Here is a 14,408-nt window from a genome sequence, read left to right as displayed (position 1 = left end):
TTGACCATTTTTCTTTGTGAGAAAAAAATTACAAAATTTATTGCTTGGAAATTCGGAGACATGTTGTCAGAAGTTTATAGCATAAAAGAACAATTTACATTTTACTCAAAAATATACCTATAAAGAGAAAAATCAGACAAACTGAAAATTTTGCAGTGGTCTCTTAATTTTTGCCAGAGCTGTATATATAAAGTAGTAATCTTGCAATTTTCACACTGGCCACTGGGGCTATTTTAGGCTCATGTTTCCGGCCCTTTCAGGAAAAGTTTTCAGCAAGCTCCATATTATCAGGGGCAGGATTAACACCTCTATATACAGTTGATAACACAGGATTCACCGGTCACAATAACTGATGTCACAGATGACCCTGGTCCCCGTCCATTCATAATAACCTTTGCACACACTCATTAGATGCTTGAATACAAAATATAGGGTCAATGATTGCTTATTGTGGCTAATGTACATGTGGATTTCCTGAAATAAAAGGAAGTTAGAGTCTAAAATAGTGGCCAATGTGAAAAATGCAGAGTTTCTATTTTTTCAATTTGGTAACACAGATTGCAATCTTTTTTTTAATTTTTATTTTTTATACATTTAACATAAAAACCTGACTTAAACAAGTGGTAATTTTTTGATGATAGCTTCCCTTTAAAGGGGTTATCTGGCCTTTGGCTTCAAATCTGCAGTCACTCTGTGACTTGCATACATGAGGTCACATGCCAACTAGACGCTCACGACCTCGCTCAATGCAATAGCTTTTAGGCCAGATACATCTAGTCAGAATGTGGCCGGATGTATGCAAATCACATACTTATGACCGCTAGCTCCCGGGACTGGAAAATTCTTACAGTGTGCATGACGTGAGGATTCACAAGTCTGCAGTCACACAACGTCACTGCAGACTTGTAGCCTAAGGCCGGACAACCTCTTTAAGGCTAATCTATAAGACATTTCGGAGCCTGGAAAGAAGTGGGGCTTGTGTTTATACCACAAGGCTAAGCAAAAAGTGGAAAAGGTAAAACATTATTATAATGTAGGTTCCCACGGTTATAAGCACAGTAAAATAAATTGTGTAGTCCTCTTAAAAAGTTTCACTTGACTTTCTTTGAGTAAAAACAGCAAACATATATTCTGATATCTTTGTAACATAACTTTTTTTTGGTAGTTTGTTTTTACTCGGAAACCATCAACATGCAGTGTATCCTACACATACAGATTATTAGCTGTGTCTCTATTTAAAATACATAATCCAGATATAGGATATAGCTTATCTTATTAACACAGGTATACTATAACTGTATGGTCATCATCGGGCAGGGACATAGTGAGGACAGTTGGAGCATATGCCCCAAGTATAAGCTGCCGGGGGGGGGGGGGGGGAGCCAATAAGCCACTATGTCTTGGCCAGGGTGTTTATCTGCTATGGGAATATACTACATTAATGAGCCTAGATATGATCATGAGGGAATTAAAGTGTTAATGAGCCAGATAGGCCCATTCACTCAAAACAGACCTCTCTACTGTATACGCCATAGACATAAACTAATAAATATCTAATTAGAAAAACGGATCTGCTTGTTGACTGTTTCCAAGCAGGAAAATAAAAAGTTGAGAATTCATATAGTTTAAAAAAATCCTTTTGCATTAGCTGAAGTTTTCCAGTGTTTGTTCAGAAGTGGAGCTAGTAATATATCTATGATTAGGTGGTCCACCTTAGGCATTTTAATTCCGGGGGTTATATAGCAGCGTAATTGTAAGGAATAGATCTATATGAATATATTTCTAGCATGAAGTAGTTCCGATACCTTCACAACCTGCTCCACTCTGATCAATTGCAAATCCACGCTGGCATTCACAGGCATAACTTCCCGGAGTGTTCTGACATACGCCCTTAGAGCCACACAAGTTCGTTTCTGAGGCACACTCATTGTTATCTAAAGTTTAGAGGGAAAAAGCAACGATTTAGACATGGATTCAGGGGCGGAAACATCATTGGTGCAACCTGTGTGGGCCAAGAGGTAAGGGGCCCCACTTTTTCCTTCAAAGCAAGTGCAACTTTGCATTTTTAGTAGCTCTTGGGCTACAAAGGGCCCATATATTGTTTTTGTACAGGGGCCCTTTTCTGTCTGTGCCCACCAGTGCAAGGATCGTAGAAAGTAGTTCAGCAGAACGAAGTGACTGAGATGGAATCAATAATAATGAAAGTCCCTCCTTATAATAGTCAATGGTCTGCTCTCTACCTACTCTGCTATACGTATAGTACATCATCGAAATTTACCAGCAAGGTCTCTACTAAAGGTTCCCATAGCTTAATGGCAGCCAAACCGGTCAATTCAGCAGGACCATCTGACCATTTCATTATTATAGGAGTGTCCTGATAATCCTCTCACTGCAGATGTGGAGGAAACAAGGATGGGGCTCCTCAAACCTTATAAAACTTTAGAAGAAGCAGCAAGACAACTAAATGTATGTATGTAAGTTCCCTACTCCTAGTCATCAAGGCCAACTTCATTAGTTTCATTAGTTGGTTGTTGAGATTATTCCTCAAATACGATCTATCAGCTATGGTAGGACAGGTGATACATTTATATTTCAACTGCTTGGATCCCCACCAATCCCAAGAACGGATGTCTCAAAATCTTGCATATTTGGAGCAGTTGTGCGAATATATTAGAACTGCTCAATTAAATTTTATGGGTTAATGGGAGTGGTAGTTGCATGAGCGACCACCACTCACATAGGCAGTGAATGAAGTGATAGTTACTACTGATCCTTTCACACTGGCGATGAGATCCTCATTCTTGCCCTTGTTGGACGTTCCAGTGGATGGACCCCCACAAATCACACGGTTATCACCTATCTTATGGATAAAGGTTGTTGATGTTGTTTAAACCTACTAAAATGTCTGAGATTCTGAAATCTCGTCTCTCTCCAGTAAAAATAGTTAAACACAGTTCAACCGGCTGATGGTGAGGCTAGATGGTTATTTGTTATACAGATTGTTAGAAAACAACATCACTCTGTTAGGCCAGGGTCACACTGCGTTAACAGCAGCCCGTTCAACACATCCGTTAACGGGCTGCTGTTAACGCAAGTGCCGGTATGTCAGCGCGCTAGCGCAGATGGAGCATCTGCTAGCTCTATCTGCGCTAGCAGTGATGGACCCGGAAACGCTGCAGCCTGCGTCCCAGGGTCTGTCACTCAATGACGGCACATCGCTAGCGCACGCCCATTGTGGGCGTGCGCTAGCGATGTGTCTGACATAGGAATTAATGGCGGCATTAACGGACTGCGTCACACCACGTTATGCCGCGGTGTAACGTAGTCCGTCTAACGGGTGCCTGAAACGCAGTGTGAACCTGGCCTTAGATATACCTCTCTATTCATTCTTCTAGTACATAAAAAAATTACACTTTTTTTTATTATTGAAGTTCGACAGAAAAGATCCTAGTCTTCTACATAGCTTTAGATTTGATGGTTCCAGTTTCCAAAGCTCATTGAGTAAGTAACAGAAATCAAATTATAAAGCCACAATGGAGCGCTAAGTGTGACAATAGTGTATTCCATTACGCTTGTTCTTGTGACAATTAATAAACAAGAACTTGATGACATGAAACGTCATGTGAGAAATATTGAGCTTCCTGTTCTTCGCCACCAACCAAAAATCCATAATACATTTTCTAAACATATTAAACTAATAAATGAGATCATAGTAGCTCCACAAATGCTGTCACTGGTTTAGATAAAAAATCCAAAAGTTCACAATTTGCCTCCATAAGGAATACCGACGTATGCTACAACTTTGTATGGGTTCATATTAGGGCCCAGTACACCCTGGAACTTGTATACAACTATGTGCAGAAGCCATAGAGATAACATACAGAATAGCAGAACTGGGATTCCATATTACTGACATTAAACATGGTGGCTCTATACAACTCAATTTAGAATGCTAAAGTACGGCTACATTCACACTTCTGTCTTGACTTTCCATTTCCATGTTCTAATTTGAGGAATAGCCAAATGGAATAATGTAAAGAATAATCCATTGCATAAATGATATAAACAGAAGCAGAGGATCCCCATCAAATGTTGTGGAAGAAAAAGCATATTCATCAACACTGGCACTTTGCATGCTACTTTGATGAGGGGGTGAGCTGGAGTGCAAGGAGCCTGATTTATTAAGAAACACTTAATGAACCTGGCGAGGTGTAAAGTGGCGTACATATCACCATAAGTCTTACTCCAGTTATGGACTGGCATATGGAATACCACAGCTCGTAAATAAGTTGACAAGCAGGGGTCACCACGCAATGTCACGACTCACTCTGCCCCAGCTCCATCCACTTTGTCGGACACAGACAAAAATGGTGTAAAAACGCCAAATTTCACCAAACATTTGTCACAGTCTTGAGTTGTATAAAAATACTGTGACTTTTCAAAGCCTTTTACTCTGGCATGCAAGCTTTGAGGAATTGGTACCCGTGAACTAAAAAAACTGACACATACACGTAATGTTACCCAGACAGACTCCATAATAATCTGTGGGGTTCCTTTGCTTCCATTTGCATCAGTTACTCCGTGAATCCTTTTTTTACATTATGGCATTTGTCTGTTCCTCAAAACAGAAACACCAAATGGAAAGTCAAAGCCTAACAAAAACCTAGAGCACCAATTCCTAAAATCTATAAGTATACAGCATATATTTTTGATCTTGCCTTCTTTTCTGGCATCAATATCATAGTATACGAAAAATAGGCTTCATCCACATGCACTTACCGATACAAGCAGTATGATGCTGGGTGAATCCGGGAGGACATTTGCATGTGAATCCTCCAATTGTGTTGACACAAATAAACTGGCAGTTGTGTTGTTTGGTAGCACATTCATCAAGGTCTGAGTAGAAATATAAAAATATAAAAGCTCTATATCTCACTTATTTAGATGGATATTGTTTAATTAAATTGATTTATTCACATAATTTATCTAGAATTATAAATGTATTATGTGTGCCTTGTTGGGTTTTACCTCCGTAAATGGTTAAAAACCGTGAATACTTTTGCAACCAATTTTCAATTTTTTATCCAAAATAAAGGGAAATATTTTAGATTAAAAATGTCCTATCGTTCTGTGTAGCAATCGATTGCAGACCTAGCTTTGTGGCACACATAAATAATGACAAGATGGATGAATTTGGTAATTGTCTATATGTAACCTGAACATTACCTTTACAGCTCCTCCTGTCCTCCTGTAACACGTAGCCACGAGGACAGGAACACTGGAAACTGCCATCAGTATTTTTACAGATGAAGTTACAGGGCTTGGGAGACTGAGTGCATTCATCCAGGTCTGTAAGAAAAAAGAAAATCTGGTCTAATGAAAGCTTAATACAATGCGGCCCTCCCAGCAGAATATCCCCAGTAGAATGACATAATGGAAGAAACACCACCACCTATGGAGGCGCTTCTTCTATGCTGTGGGACTGGGCCATGAGTCGGCACTGGTGTCTGTCTGAAAGGCGTACCTATGCAAGACGTGCCAGTCACATCTGGAATATAGCCAGGATTACATTCACACTTATATGAGCCTCTCTCATTGATACATTGTCCATTCCGGCAGATTCCATGCAGGACATGACACTCGTCTATATCTGAAAAGAAAAATGTTGGTCACAGGCATTCAATTTAATAAAACCAGACTAGCTCCTAATATCCAAAGCTTTAACTGATCCACAAAAATAATTTTTTCAACATTTTTTTTCATATCGCAATATTAGAGCTGCAGTCCCAGCCTACGTTCCACACACAGCCCGATCAGGTTGTCCTTGCTACCCTCACCGCATCACTGTGCACCATTTTTGTTGGTTACTGCCCGATTCATATCAATATTCCACCACTGTACATACTATTGGCTGCTTCATTGGACCATGTGCTTTCAACCCCCTTACCCCCCCTCAGGCTCCAAGAAATATACTGGAGCTATGTAAATCTCGTGAAAAGAGCTGCAGATGAGCACGTTTCTAATTGTTTCATTGAATTCTACTCGGTTAAACAAACAAAATCCTCAGAATATGGATTGTTGGAAATTTGTTTTGTGCACAATCAGTAAAATAGCCCCATTTTGCTAATCTGTAAAAAGCCGGCAAAAGTTTTTAAACAGCAAAAAAAGAACTTATGCTAACCTCACCACTTACTACTTCTCTGAGCCACTGCTGCTTGCTGCCCACTCTCAGGTCCTCTTCTTTCTGCATTCACAACTCCGACCGGTTCATTCTAGGCTGGAACTTCCAGCCACAACCAAGCCTCAGCGGTCACTGCACATCCGTATCATCACTACGTGCGACATGTTGTGACCACGGAGTTCTGGTCATGGAAGAAAGTCACGGCCTGGACTGAATAGGCTGGGACATGAGGCTCAGGATGGTTAATAGAGGAAGGGGCTCTGAGGAACAGGCAGTGAGCAGAGATAACGCATTTTTAGGGTACAGAAGTGTCCTCTTTAACTATACAGACTGAAATGAACCATCATTAACAATATAATACTACATGGACTAATATAATACAAGATACAAACCTTCTCCTCCTGTTGTGAAGCCTCGACCATAAGGACAGAGCTTTTTAAACTGTATTGTGCCAGGGAAAGGGCAGATCTCGCAAGTAATGCCCCATCCTCTGCCTGAGTTACAACAGCATTCAGACTTTGTGACGGAGTTCTGGGTGGAAGAACCGAGTTGACACATGGTATGGAGAACTTCGGTGAAGCAATATCCGAGCCTGTTGTCTGATACAAAATTCAAGATGGTAAATACTAACAAAGGCAAAACATGGAGCACTAAAGGCTACTAACCATTTTGTTTGTATAGGAGAGGTCTACTTTCTACATCATTTTTAGCTACAAGTGTCCCGAACTCTATGCTTTTCACAGGATGGGTCCTACAATGATCAGCTGTAATGTCCACCACAGGAAAAATAAACCATTGCTCACATTCCACTGAAAGCAATGCGCTGATGTGCGATCTGTGCCCATGCCGAGGGCTCCAGATTGAGAGACACTAATAGATGAGCTGATAAAAGGTGAAGTCTAATAGATTAGGGTCCTACATGGTGGACTCCAGCTATAAAAGTATGACTGTCATTACAGGAAAACTAACAGCAGGATGTGTGTCTACCTCTAGCTCTTCCTCCCTCTCCATAGAACTCTATGAGCACCAACTGTCATCTCTTATCTCAGTAATGGGATAATCTGTCATCACTGTATACATATTTTACCTGTGAACTTAAAATTATGAGAATGAAAGATCAGTCCAGGAGGAAAAAGAAGCAGACTTCTCTAATAAGATATATTACATGGTTCTTGTTTTCATGTGTACAATTAATTTGTAGAAAAAAGGTTTTAAAATTTACGGTTACACTTTAACTACAAATTCCCTTGTAAAGTACTTGAAAATGATGTATTTTTTAAGCCGAATAACCCGTTAATGAGAATGTCTCATGTATTTTATTTTGATGTCACGGGTTACATATAAGTCTGTAGGAGATAAATTAGTTATTCCTTTTTTTATTGTTATAAATTGTTATAATTATTTTTTATACATGAGGGCTGCCATATTAGAGGCACATAACATTAATTACACTTCAAAATCACTAGGCTAAACCCATGTCTCTGACCTTTGCTTATATGTCCATATGAAATGTGGTGTTTTCTACTCACCAATGCATTCTGTCTCAGTAGCGCTGGCGTTGAATCCATCTGCGCACTCACACTTGTAGCTGCCCACTGTGTTCAGACATTTTCCATTTTCACATAATCCAGGCTTACTGCACTCGTTCACATCTTATAAAACAAGAACATTCATATTATACTCGGCCAAACCATCAGAACACTAATACTTACTAATTACATAAATGTTAACCCATCATATCCCGTGTTGGCATGGAACATGTCAGCCATATATGTAGCTCTATAGCTTGTAATAACATTCATTTAAAGGAGACCTGGGCAAACTACTGCCCATAGGCCACATCCGGCCCTTTGGCTGCTCCTATCTGGCTCGCGGCCCAGGACAGAAAATGAGCTAGAAGTAGTGGCTTGCGAGTCGTATGCCCTGGCTGCCCTCCCCACCTACGTCCAATGTCTCAATTTTACCGGTATTTGCATCCTCGGGATGCTGATATTGATGAATATAATGGTGGAGGTGAGAGCCGTCACTTGTACGACTGAGTGTGTCACTGCAGCAGCCGTGATGTCGTCATTATATTGCGACCGGTAGAGCCTCAGTGTGCAGGGCAAACACTGGAGAAGCACCTCAGGGGAACAGGGGTGAGGTGAGTAGTTCTTTTTTTTCTTCGCATTCACTTGTAGGGGGAATATATTTGGCCATCATTATGTGTTTGGGGACTGTGGGGGACATCCTGATATGTTAGACGGCTCTTTTGAAAATCATACTGTGCGGGGCTATCATTCTGGGTTGGGGGCTGGGGGGGAGCATACTGTGTGGGAGTCCCATCAATATCTGTTAAGGGGCAGTGGGAAATCATACTGTGAAGCTAGTCATCCTGTGGGGGTTCTCATTCTGTGTTGGGGGGCTGTGGGAGGTCATATTGTCTGTAGGGATCATCATACTGTGTTGGGACTGTGGATATCATACAGTGGGGGTCTTCATTCTATGTTGGGGGCTATGAAGATCATAGTGTGGGGGTCTTCATTCTGTGTTAGGAGCTCGTACGCTATGGGTGGACTACAGGGGCTGTAGGACCATCAACTATTTGGGGGCTGTGGTGGACATCATAATGTGTTGGGGACCGTAGGGGAGCATACTGTTGTGGGGGGACCATACTGTGTGTGCATTCATACTTTGTGGGGAGCATCAAATTGTGTCTGAGATCATACTTTTTTGGAGGGCTATTGGGGCTTATACTGTGCTTATACTGTGTGCAGGGCTGTGGGGCCATCATACTGTGTATGGGTAGGCTGAGGGATCTAGTACACCATGTGGAGAGCTGTTGTGTGTGGGGGCTGTGGAGACAACATACTGTTTATTGAGGGAGCTGTTGATCGTTCAAGTACAAGGGCTGAATAATAGGAGCAGTAGAATTTACTGCTTTATAAAAATCTGTAAATTATATGGTTTGATCTGCTCAATAATAAGCAATACAATTAATATAAAATAATAATAAATTAATACCAATATCGAGCAGAATTAATTTCAACATATCTGTTCGGCCCTCTGCAACAGTCATGGTCTCTCATGTGTCTCCCCAGGAAAATTAAATGTCCACCCCTGATATAAAGCAGTAATTGAAAGAACTAACATGTAAACTTGCCCAGGCATAATTGCTTCATTATCTCTCAAAAAAGTTTTACAATTTTTGCTTATTAACTCTGTACAGGCACTTGGTGCATCTGTTTTGAACGTCACTTACCCATGCAGCCTTCACCATTTGGTCTACGCTGATATCCTGGTCCACATATACACATAAATGTTCCTATGAGATTCTTGCAGGTCATCTGCTTTTCTTCACAATCGTGCAGTCCTTCTTCACACTCATCTTGATCTATAATAGATAAAGGAACACTTTGCAGGTCAAGCATTACTTCTAGGTTATTTCCTGCATCTTTGAGCTAGTTTGCTAAGAATATGTAGGTGACAATGAGCATCCTACAGCGTGCTCATTGCTGAGCATGAAAACACTAGCATTACTCATCACCAGGGCTCGTTTTCATGTATGGGGTCTATCCGTGTTTTCACTGAACACGTAACCATTTTAATTTATGGGGCCGACATGTCTATTTGTGATACTAGTCATGGATTTGACTCACCCACTCAAGTCTACGGGTCCATGATTAACTCAGATAGCACTCGAATGCTGTCCTAACTGTGTCAATGTGTTGTCCATATTTTACTCACAGTTTGAAGCTTGAGAAACTTCCATCAGTTTTTTGTGGCATATGAGAATAACTGATGAATTTCGCATGGTAAAAACTGACCAATACACTGAGGAAAATTGGTCTGTTATTAGCATGCAAAAAATCACTGATGTCTGAATGAGGTCTATGGCTACTGGTAAAATAATATACTGATTTACAGAAATGATTTCTTTCTAAGCGCTCTTTCAGACGTCTGTTTTTCAATCACAAGTTCTATCTGATATTCTTGCTGATAGAAAAGAGCATGAAGACCCACCTCTTCCGACAAGCCTACAACCTGCAGTAACCACCGATCGACCAAACCGCTGCATGACCAGCTCTATCCTCGCCTACTGTATTCTCACCCATCCCTTGTAGATTGTGAGCCTTCGCGGGCAGGGTCCTCTCTCCTCCTGTACCAGTTATGACTTGTATTGTTTAAGATTATTGTACTTGTTTTTATTATGTATACCCCTCCTTACATGTAAAGCGCCATGGAATAAATGGCGCTATAAGAATAAATAATAATAATTATAATAGAACTCATACCCATTATTGTCTATGGGTCTGTTTACGCATGAAGGTTTTTTTTGCAGAGTGGGCAGTCTGCAGAACAAAAAGGCAACTTGTCTGGTTTTGCTCATGGGTCAAACTCTCCATAGCAAATTTATGGGTATAGTGAAATTTTGGACAGCACAGGATGTTATCCTAGTGCAGTCCGTTTTTCATGTTTGTTTGGTAGGAAAACAGGGAATTTTGTGTACTCACCGTAAAATCCTTTTCTCCGAGCCAATCATTGGGGGACACAGGACCATGGGTGTTATGCTGCTGCCACTAGAAGCACACTAAGCAAATACACAAAAAAGTTAACTTCTCCTCTGCAGAATACACCCTCTGCTGGCTCTCTCGTGAACCAGTTTGGTGCCAAAGCAGTAGGAGCTCACGAACAGAATTGCAATATGTCAAAACCAATAAAGACTACAAGCCAACAGCTAACAGGGTGGGTGCTGTGTCCCCCAATGATTGGCTCGGAGAAAAGGATTTTACGGTGAGTACACAAAAATCTCTGTTTCTCATTCGCCTCATTGGGGGATACAGGACCATGGGACGTCCTAAAGCAGTCCCTGGGTGGGAAAACGTCACAACAGGTGAAACCTCACACACCTAATGCTTAAAGAATTAAGTGATTAAATGAAGCCTACAGATGAGAAACTGCCGATTGCAGAATCTGTCTGCCGACAGCCGCATCTGAGGAGGCTTGAACATGAATGTTGTAATGTTTAGCGAACGTGTGAAGACTGGACCAAGTGGCGGCTTTACACACTTGCTGAGCGGATGCCTGGTGCCGAATGGCCCAGGAGGCCCCCACTGACCGAGTGGAGTGTGCCTTAATCCCCGCGGGGATAGGCTGGCCCTTGACACGGTAAGCTTCTTGAATCGCTGAACGAAGCCATCTGGCTATCGTGGCCTTCGAGGCAGGCAAAACCTTTCTGTGACCAATCGGAAGCACAAAAAGGTATCAGCTTTGCGAAAAGACGCAGTTCTGGAAATGTACTTTCTGAGAGCCCTCACCAAGTCCAGAATGTGAAGGGCTTTCTCAGTAAAATGGACTTGAGCCGGACAGAATGAGGGCAGGACAATGTCTTAATTCAAACGAAAAGAAGAGACGACTTTAGGTAAGAAGGACGGGGACGTCCTGAAAACTACCTTGTCCTGGTGGAAAATCAAAACGGAGGTTTGCACGACAAAACTGCCAGCTCCGAAACCCGTCTGATTGAAGTTATTGCCACCAGAAAGGCAACTTTCCATGAAAGGAGAGAGAGGCAAACATCCTGTAATGGCTCGAAGGGAGTCTCTTGTAAAGCACTGAGGACCAAGTTAAGGTCCCAAGGTTCTAAAGGCATCATGTACAGAGGGACAAGATGCGAAACTCCTTGCATGAAGGTCTTAACCTGAGGCTTGGAAGCTATCCGACGCTGGAAAAGGATGGAGAGGGCCGAGATCTGGCCCTTGAGAGAGGCCAGCGCTAGGCCTGAATCCAGACCCGCTTGGAGAAACTCCAGAATGGAGGGGATGGAAAACACCAACGGGGAAAGACCCTTATTTTTACACCATGAGAAAAAAATTCTCCAAACGCGATGGTAAATATGCATGGAAACAGGCTTCCTAGCGTTGATCATGGTAGATGCCACTTGACGGGAGAACCCGGCTTGGGCTAGGATCCAGGATTCAATGGCTAGGCCGTTAAACTCAGAACCCTCGAGTTATGGTGGCAAATGGGTCCCTGGGAGAGAGGGTCCGGAAGATCCGGTAACCTCCAGGGAACGTCGGCAACGAGATGTATTAGCTCCCCGTACCAAGCTCGGCATGGCCAGTCCGGAGCGACAAGGATCACCGGAATGCCTTCCACTTTGATTTTTCAGATGACCCTTGAGATCAGCGGAAGAGGTGGAAAGATGTAAGGGAGACGAAATTGGCTCCAAGGGAGAACTAGGGCATCCAAGCCGATGGCTAACGGATCGTGGGAACGGGCTACAAAAGCTGGAACCTTGGCATTCAGCCTGGAGGCCATGAGGTCCACGTCTGGAGTGCCAAAACGCTGGCAAATCCCGAAAAAGACTTCCGGGTGAAGAGACCACTCTCCTGAGGCTATGCCCTGGCGGCTGAGAAAGTCCGCCACCCAATTCTCTATCCCCAGAATATGAACTGCGGAGATGAGCGACTGATTTGCCTCGGCCCATTGTAGAATGTGCAAAACTTCGGTCATTGCTCTTCTACTGCGAGTGCCTCCCAAAAAGGGGACTCGCTGGGATGGAACTGGTGACGATTTCTCCATGTTCACCAGCCAACCTAGACGAGACAGAGTGTCGATGGTGACAGTGATGCTCTCTTCGCAAGCCCAATAAGACGGACCTTTGACAAGAAGATCATCCAGATATGGAAGAATCATCATGCCCCGGGAGTGTAGGATAGACATGACGGCTGCCATGACTTTTGTGAATACCCTTGGGGCAGTGGCTAGCCCGGAGGGCATAGCGGTGAATTGAAAATGATCGTCTCCGACCACAAAGCGTAGGAATCTTTCATGACTTTCGAAAATTGGGATGTGAAGATATGCATCCTTGATGACGATTGACGCCAGGTATTCCCCTTTTTCCAAAGAAGTGACGACAGAGCGTAGGGATTCCATCCTGATGTGGCGCACTGAGAGGAATTTGTTCAACAACTTCAGGTCCAAAATGGGACGCATGGCTCCGTCTTTTCTGGGGACCACGAATAGGTTCGAGTGGAAGCCCTTGAACCTTTCTGTGGGAGGAACCGGAACGATAACTGCGCTGTTGCGGAGGGCGTGTAAGGCCTGGTAAAAGGGAACTGCGTGCGCCTTGGACCTTGGAAGACGAGACTGAAAGAAGTGCGTCGGAGGGGGGGAGATGAAGTCTATTCTGTATCTAGAAGACACGAGATCTCTGACCCACTGGTCGTGAATGACCGATTACCATACTTGGCGAAACAAGAGTAGATGGCCGCCTACCCTGCCTGTGTCTACCAGACACGGCCAGAAGTCATTGAGAAGAGAATTTTCGGGAAGGGGCACTTTTGGGCCTGGATCAGGGAGATCTGTTTCTCCAGGAATTAGGTCTGAAGGAAGGTTGCGAGCCCCTGGCTCTGTGTGGGGGGACAAGAAGCGAACCTGGGATAGGTTCCGAAAGGGGCGAGTGGGCCTACGCTGAGGGAGGAATTTACTTTTTCCGCCAGTAGCATCTGAGATAATCTGATCAAGTTTATCTCCGAACAGGCGCCCATGCTGGTACGGCAGTGAAGTCAAAGATTTCTTTGAAGCGAAGTCTGTGCGCCATTCTCGGAGCCACAATGCCCTCCTGATAGAAACAGCGTTTGCAGCCACAAGTGCGGCACAATTAGCCGCATCTAGAGATGCATGAATAACGTAATTCCCTGCGTGGGCAATCTGATAGGCGAGATTGAGTACATCAGGCGGCAAACTATTGTCTCTACTGGATTTCACTATGGCCTCGGCCCAGGCCACCATAGCTCTAGCTACCCAAGTGGTGGCAAATTATGGGAATAAAGTTGCTCCGGCGGCCTCGAAGACCGACCTGGCCAGGTTGTCAATCTGACAATCAGTGGGATTCTTAATGGAAGACCTGTCCGCCAGAGATGAGAGAGTTTTTGGAGCGAGCCTTGATATAGGTGGATCCACAGCAGGGGACTCAGTCCAGTCCTTTCTTAGATCTGAAGAAAAGGGGTACCGAGCTTCCAGTGGTTTTAGGCCCGAGAAACGCTTATCTGGGCGGCTTCTATGTCTTGTAACAATGTCTGTAAACTCAGGGTGGTTGGTGAAAACCCTGTGAGGCCATTTTGTACGCTTAAAAGACTCTGGGTGGTCCTGATTAGTACCGGGCACATCGTCTATTTTTAGAGTGTGATTAACTGCCTCAATGAGGGAATCAATAGACTCCTGGAACTCAGGGGATTCCGGGTCT

At 43.3% G+C, this 14,408-nt stretch overlaps 1 protein-coding gene across 5 annotated transcripts in view; it reads right to left on the bottom strand.

The window, feature by feature from the left end:
- Positions 1 to 14,408, bottom strand: part of FBN1 (fibrillin 1) — a 408,947-nt gene that overhangs the window by 35,486 nt on the left and 359,053 nt on the right. For all 5 annotated transcript variants that reach the window (XM_077263717.1, XM_077263719.1, XM_077263721.1 and 2 more), the window contains 7 exons: positions 9,423 to 9,554; positions 7,711 to 7,833; positions 6,574 to 6,780; positions 5,525 to 5,650; positions 5,227 to 5,349; positions 4,780 to 4,896; positions 1,806 to 1,934 (listed from right to left, as the gene is read on the bottom strand). In XM_077263717.1, the coding sequence (XP_077119832.1) occupies positions 1,806 to 1,934; positions 4,780 to 4,896; positions 5,227 to 5,349; positions 5,525 to 5,650; positions 6,574 to 6,780; positions 7,711 to 7,833; positions 9,423 to 9,554 (957 nt within the window). The remainder of the gene's footprint in view (positions 1 to 1,805; positions 1,935 to 4,779; positions 4,897 to 5,226; positions 5,350 to 5,524; positions 5,651 to 6,573; positions 6,781 to 7,710; positions 7,834 to 9,422; positions 9,555 to 14,408) is intronic.

Source organism: Ranitomeya variabilis, chromosome 5, assembly GCF_051348905.1.
Source record: "Ranitomeya variabilis isolate aRanVar5 chromosome 5, aRanVar5.hap1, whole genome shotgun sequence".
Lineage (NCBI taxonomy): Eukaryota > Metazoa > Chordata > Amphibia > Anura > Dendrobatidae > Ranitomeya > Ranitomeya variabilis.
Note: the sequence above shows the minus strand (reverse complement) of the source record. Positions and strands in the feature narration are given on the sequence as shown.